General features: G+C 45.7%; 1 protein-coding gene across 1 annotated transcript in view; it reads right to left on the reverse strand.

Moving 5' to 3' along the window:
- The window catches only part of MYO5C (myosin VC), a 107319-nt gene that overhangs the window by 64391 nt on the left and 36813 nt on the right, over positions 1 to 6115 (reverse strand). Inside the window, exons 7-10 of the mRNA XM_019664088.1 lie at positions 5275 to 5438; positions 4652 to 4735; positions 3012 to 3161; positions 718 to 858 (exon numbers count right to left, since the gene is read on the reverse strand). Coding sequence (XP_019519633.1) covers positions 718 to 858; positions 3012 to 3161; positions 4652 to 4735; positions 5275 to 5438 — 539 coding nt within the window. The remainder of the gene's footprint in view (positions 1 to 717; positions 859 to 3011; positions 3162 to 4651; positions 4736 to 5274; positions 5439 to 6115) is intronic.

A 6115-nucleotide genomic window follows, 5' to 3' on the forward strand; every position in this document is an offset into this window, starting at 1 on the left:
AGAGACCGCTTTTCTTGAATTGTATGGTATTGATTTTTCTGCTAACCTCCCAATGGATGACTCATAGAATCAGGAAGTAAAAGAAAACTCCATTCTTGTTAGTCATCAGCAATTGGTGTGGGGTTACTTGCTGTTTCCATGTCCACTGTACGTTCACCTGGGGATGGCATCAAAGGGCACTTTCTTGGTGGACATGACCTAAGCAGTCATGCACGTTACCCAACGGTGGGCTATGCATGCTGAGGGTGGGAGGCTCACCTGACCTTCCAGGGTTCCGGCTAGGGTCGCAGTGTTAATATCCTACCAATTGGGTAACATGTCAGGGATTTACATGCACATTTAAAAAACATCCACTTTGCAATATGCTCACCTGTTAGTACTCAGAAGTTGAAAAAAACAATTTTTAAAAAATTAATTCAAATCATGAGCCACTTGAGCAAAGGGCTGCACCCTGCTCATCTCCAGGCCTATGAGACAATGTGTGGAAGCCCTGTCAGTACCTGAAGCAGCACCTAACACAGTAGGGACTCAAATATTTAAATAAAAGTGTTTATAAACAAACATGTCATTAAAAAAAATTATACCTAAAAGTCTAAGCTACTTTATTACAGATTCCAAAATAAGTATTATAAATGATACACACTGAAATATTAAGTTAATAATATGCAGCTGCATTCACTCTATAAATACATAAAACCAATAACTTTTAAAAGTTACCAAGCATTCTTCATCCAGTAACTCCAAAATGCCCATTTTTGCTTCAATCAGGTCAATAACTGGTTGGTTGTCATAAAAATCTATCAGAGTCCAAGGGATATCTTCCTTCATATATTCTTCTTGTTCAAGTTTAAAGACATGCTGGGAATCCAGAAGTTAATGCAGTAAAGTAAAACAGAATATTAAAGTGTGCTTCTGAAGAGGATGTAAGCATTTGGAAAATGTAGATTTGTGACTGATTTGCAATGTTTATGGAAGAATCTGAGGTGTGGGCAAACCCCCTTACCCATGATCAATGCAGCTGAGTTCCTAATGTGGGTTTAGACATCATCCTCCCGCCCTGAGTGGGTACCTGCCGAAGTCCTGGTACCTCCAGCACTGCAGGTACTCAGGGGGGTCCTGGAACTCCGCCCCAACCCCACCCCCGATGCTCACAGCGACTGCTGCTATCCAGGACAGAGCCAGCCTCTTTGGCTGGGTGGAGGCCAGCCTGCCCGAGAATGCTGGCTATGGTGCCAGTGTGAGAAGCCAACAACTTGGAGAGCTTTGTTCACTACTTGTTCGGGCCATAAGGGTATCAGGGAGGCTTCCCAGAGGGCTGGCTCAGGCTCCCTGGCTGCAGGTGGCAGGAGCGGAGGGGCATGGAGGAGAAAGCCTCCTGCAGAAAAATCCAGTGGGAGCAGCATGGAAGCACAAAAGGCGGTTGAGAGCCAAACAGGGCTTGTACAGACCAGAGAGCATAGTGATGGGGACAGTGGGAAGCACAGGAAGATGGCAGAAGGGACATCACGCAAGACTCTCACGTGCCCTAGAGCATTCTGGTCCTGTGGCTTTTTCCTAGGCAGAGGACCCACAGAGGGCGCAAGGGAGGGAGGATCATGATGAGGCCTGGGAAGTTAGCTCAGCTTGAGTAGGGGATGGCTTTGAGGAGGACAGAACTGGAGGCAGAGAGGCCAAACAGGGCTCAGCGGAGTGTTCTGCGGTGGGGGGACACTGTGGGAGGAGTCACGGAGGACGCTGGGGGAGGAGTCAGGACGCTGGGGGAAAAAGTTGAGCAAGAGCGATGAGTTAGGATGCGCGTTAGGCTAGGACACTGGGTCAGTGCTGGTGGTTTAGCCACAAAAAGGAGCATGGAGAGTAAGGATGCCAAGAGAGGAAGGTGGCGGGTTCCTTTTGTCACTGTTGAGCTCCCGGAGGCCACCAGGCACAGGAGTCCAGCAGCTGCCAGGTTTATGGAACAGGAGCTAGGAGACAGTCCTCACTAGGGCTTTTGCGCTGACATTTTTAAGGTATTACCCCCTTCCGGAAGGATCTGCACACTGATAGATGACTCGAAAAAATGAGAAGGAAAAGAGAACAAAGGAGGAGGAGGAAGTGGAAGAGAAGGGAGAGCAGGAGGAAAGTGGAACTGCAGCCTCTGTTATGCTGTTTTCAGGGGTGTCTCACACGTGCGTTATTATGAGGTTGAGGTGAATGTGTGTGTTGGGGACAACGTGGCTCTGGACCTAGGAGAGGGGAGAATCTGCAGAAATAGTTGACTTATGCTGCATATCTATTTGGAATAAACCTTCGTTGTGGTTATTAAATGCTAAATGGCCAGAGAATCTTTGAGAATGCTAACAAACTAGAAATTTGCAACAGTATGAAATTTAATGATTATATGTGGATTGATTCTGGGGCAAGGAACAGGAAAGTAAAGAAACATACTTGGTATGATTCAGTGTTAGGTCTTTTCCTCACGACAATATTAGGCAGACACAATTGGCCCATTTTTAAAGTGAGGAAAACTGAGGCTCAGTGAGCCCAAGGTCAAGGAGGTGGTAGAGCTGAGATTCAAACCCAATTCAGTTTGGGCAAAAACGCACGCTCTCCATGATGTCATACTATCTTTCCCTAGGGGTTGTGTGGGAGAAGCTGAATTTCAAAAGACAAGTTCGCCAGGTGAAGATGAAGGGTTGGAGAAAGGACAGGAGCAGGTAGGTTATGGCAGAGAGTGCAGCAGGTGCAAGGATGTGGAGTCATCAGGAAACTAATTCAATCATTTGGTCCAGCTGCATAGGGGATTTGAATCCAAGATTGGCAGATGGGGAATCCGAAAAGTTGGCAAGTGGCTCAGAGAAGATGAAATAGGAGGGGAAGGTGCAATTTCAAGATTCAGCCACCAGGTGGTGCAGTGACACAGCGTGCAGCTCCATGACTGCTCATGATCTGGGGAGAAGCCTGACGGCCTCTTCCCACGTTCGCAGACACATAGGGCTGAGAACAGGTTTCAAGAAGGCAGAAAAGTCACCTACCAGGTTAAACTGCTGCTGCAGTTTTTCATTAGCATAGTTGATGCAAAACTGTTCAAAGCTGTTGACATCAAAGGTTTCAAAACTGAAATACAGTTTAAACAAGTTAAAATATAACTTGGAGGACATATACATTCGTTTATAGGTCAGCAGTTAAAAAGTTTGCTATGTTTTCTGGAACTTTTAATATCCTGGCAGACGGTTTATAAATCAGCTTTACCCAGGTTGCATCAGAAAGAATCCGGCATGTATGAAACACCTACCCTGAGGCAGGCCCGTCACAATATCATGTATCATTTCATCTACACCACAACACTGACAGAATTATCATCCTCACTTTATAGTTGAGGAGATAGACTCTGAGAGGTTAAGAAACTTGCCTGAGGTCACACAGCTAAGTGTCAGACTCAGCCGAGTCGGCCTGATTGCAACGCCTATGCTTTCAGTGAAAAAGCAAGGCTCTTTCCTATTTCCCCACTCTTTGCATGTTGAAGGGAAAGGTAGCACAATTTTGCCTCTCCCAGGGGTGCTTTCCTTGTTCTTGGAAGAAAAGGGCAGGGCCGTTTAGCACCTATCACCCAGCAGACCCCATCAGGTCCAAGACAGACACGGCCCCGCCTCCATTTTCAGACTTTCAGTGGAGCTGCCCTGGAGCTGAGAGGAGGCAGTCAGGTGACAGAAACAGGAAGCAGGCTGGAGAGGGCTCACAGTGAGCTGTACTGGGCCCTGGCAAACAGGACTGTCCAGCGGGGCAGCTGCTACTCACCAGCCAGCTGTGGCCATGGACTAGTGCAGGTCAGAATGTTAGATCGCCTGATTCTCAAGAGAAGCCAGAAATCTGGACTTTTTCATGAATTATCCCACTCTGTAAAACATGTTATGGGCTGAACAAAACCCAGGCACTAAATTTGTTACCTGGCCAGGTGAGTGCTCCTGCCAGGAGGAAGGTCCCCCAGCACTTTAGGTATTATGATAGCACTGAAGCACATCACCTCACTTAACCCTAACACTGCCCGAGGTGGAGGGCTACAGCGACCCTGCCGTTACACATGATGGTCAGAGGAGATGGTGACCATCACAGAGACCAGCAGCCAGCAAATTGTGCCAGACACACAATTTGATCCCAGCTCTTACTGCCTCCAAAGCTTTGGTTCTTAATCACTCGAATCCTGAGGGGTTACTGCCAGTGCCAACATGGGTCCCTTGAGAGTCTCACTCGCCTGAGCCAATTTGGCTCAAGTTAGACTTCCTGGGCAGGGTAAGAGCCTGGACTTGCCTCTAAACAGCTCCACGATGACTTGGAGCAGGAGCTGAACCCACACAGCTCTGACAGCCCCATTTCACATGCACTCTGGGTGTCCGGAGGCTGGACACTGCAGGCTGGACAGGGCTGGGCTTGGGGGAGAGTTACAAGGGCCTCATTGGGCCGGCCGAGTGGTGCGATGGTTAAAGAACTGGTTTGGGATGCCAGAGGGCCCGGTTCGGATCCCACATATGAGGGCCAGTGACACTGCCCTCCACAGCTAAGATGCTGAACAACAGCTCAACTTGGANCTCTCTCCCCTTACTTTTTCCTGATAGGCAGCTAGATCCCTGTCAAGTACATAATGCATAACATTAATTACCCTTAAAACTTGACAAACCTTGCTTGTTCTCAGGATTTCAATCAACATGTCATAGACGGTGTCTCTGTTCTTTTCAAGGAAACCTTCGCATTTATACTCAACCTATGCAGAGAAAGGAATTAGTGACTTCCAAAGAGACAAAGCAGACAGCAGCTAAGTACCACAAGTTTCTTTTCTTTTTAAAGGAAGATTGATGATGGGTCTATAAAGGCAATCTCTAAAAAAGAGATTGAGTTTCTGTTTATTGCAACTACCCCATCATGGAAAGCTTAGAAAGCTGGGACTACATCACCTGATGGAAAGAGCCAGGCCTCCCGCTACCTGGGTTTCTCACTGTCTTGATTGTAACAATTTAATAGAGAACAATAAAATGATAAGAGGTTAAGGAATTCACAATAAATCTAAAATCAGACATGAGGTCTGCTAGAAACACATTGATCTTCAAAGCAGTACAATCAAAACTCATGTATTTTGTGATAAAAAGAAATTAAGACTTCCTAAGCACATATTCTCTCTCTCACGGGTACCCTACATGCTAAGTGTGACTTGAATGGACCTGAGTAGTCCCTGGACTGCCTGTTCTGTCGGGGAGGCAGCTTTGGCTCCAGGGCAGACAGCTTCGTTCCAGACTCTCACTGTACCTTATCTGCAAAGTGCTGGATGATAAAGGATGTATTTGACATTCTGGGTTTTTCAAACAAAGAGTTCTTGTTGACGAAATTATTGTACAGCTTTTGAAGCCAGTTTTCATCAGTGCCATGTGGTAACTGGAAGAGAAAAGCAAACCAAATAGCAAATAAGAAAACTAGAGATGGAAGACGAGGTGAGAAAAAGCGCCAATTCTGAGAAATCAAGAGGATCTGGCACCTCGAAGTGAGCTGCTCTAGACCGGCGGCTACATGTTTAAATGCAACTCTAGACATAAATCTGTCCTTGATCTCAATAATCTTTGGAGTGATTTAAATGGATGTAGCAATGCTCTTTTAGAAGAACAAAATGTTGTAAACTAAAAGGAAACAGTCATATCATGATTTAAGAAAGAATTTTACTTCTGCAAAATTGGCAGTATTTTCATATATTTTCCCAAAAAAGTCCAAAGGTTCAGAAAACAGTAGTACGGATTCCATTATGTGAATGTGACTTTTACTTATTTTTATTTTATTATTTTTTTATTTTTTTTAAGGAGGGCACAGCTCACAGTGGCCCATGCGGGGATCAAACCGGCAACCTTGGTGTTATCAGCACCATGCTCTAACCAACTGAGCTAACTAGCCACCCTGTGACTTTTATTCTTAGTTGTTGAATGGGGAAAGACTGGCACCTAAATGTAGTCTTCCCCACCCACCCCAATGAAAATAGCTTTTCCTTTGCTTCACTTCCTAATGAATAACTACCTCCTTGCACTGAGATCTTACCTCCTCAAACTAAGTTCATTGCAAAACTCCCTCTTGATAACTAGTGATTTTAAAGCTATCAAGTATA

Source organism: Hipposideros armiger, unplaced genomic scaffold, assembly GCF_001890085.2.
Source record: "Hipposideros armiger isolate ML-2016 unplaced genomic scaffold, ASM189008v1 scaffold_12, whole genome shotgun sequence".
Lineage (NCBI taxonomy): Eukaryota > Metazoa > Chordata > Mammalia > Chiroptera > Hipposideridae > Hipposideros > Hipposideros armiger.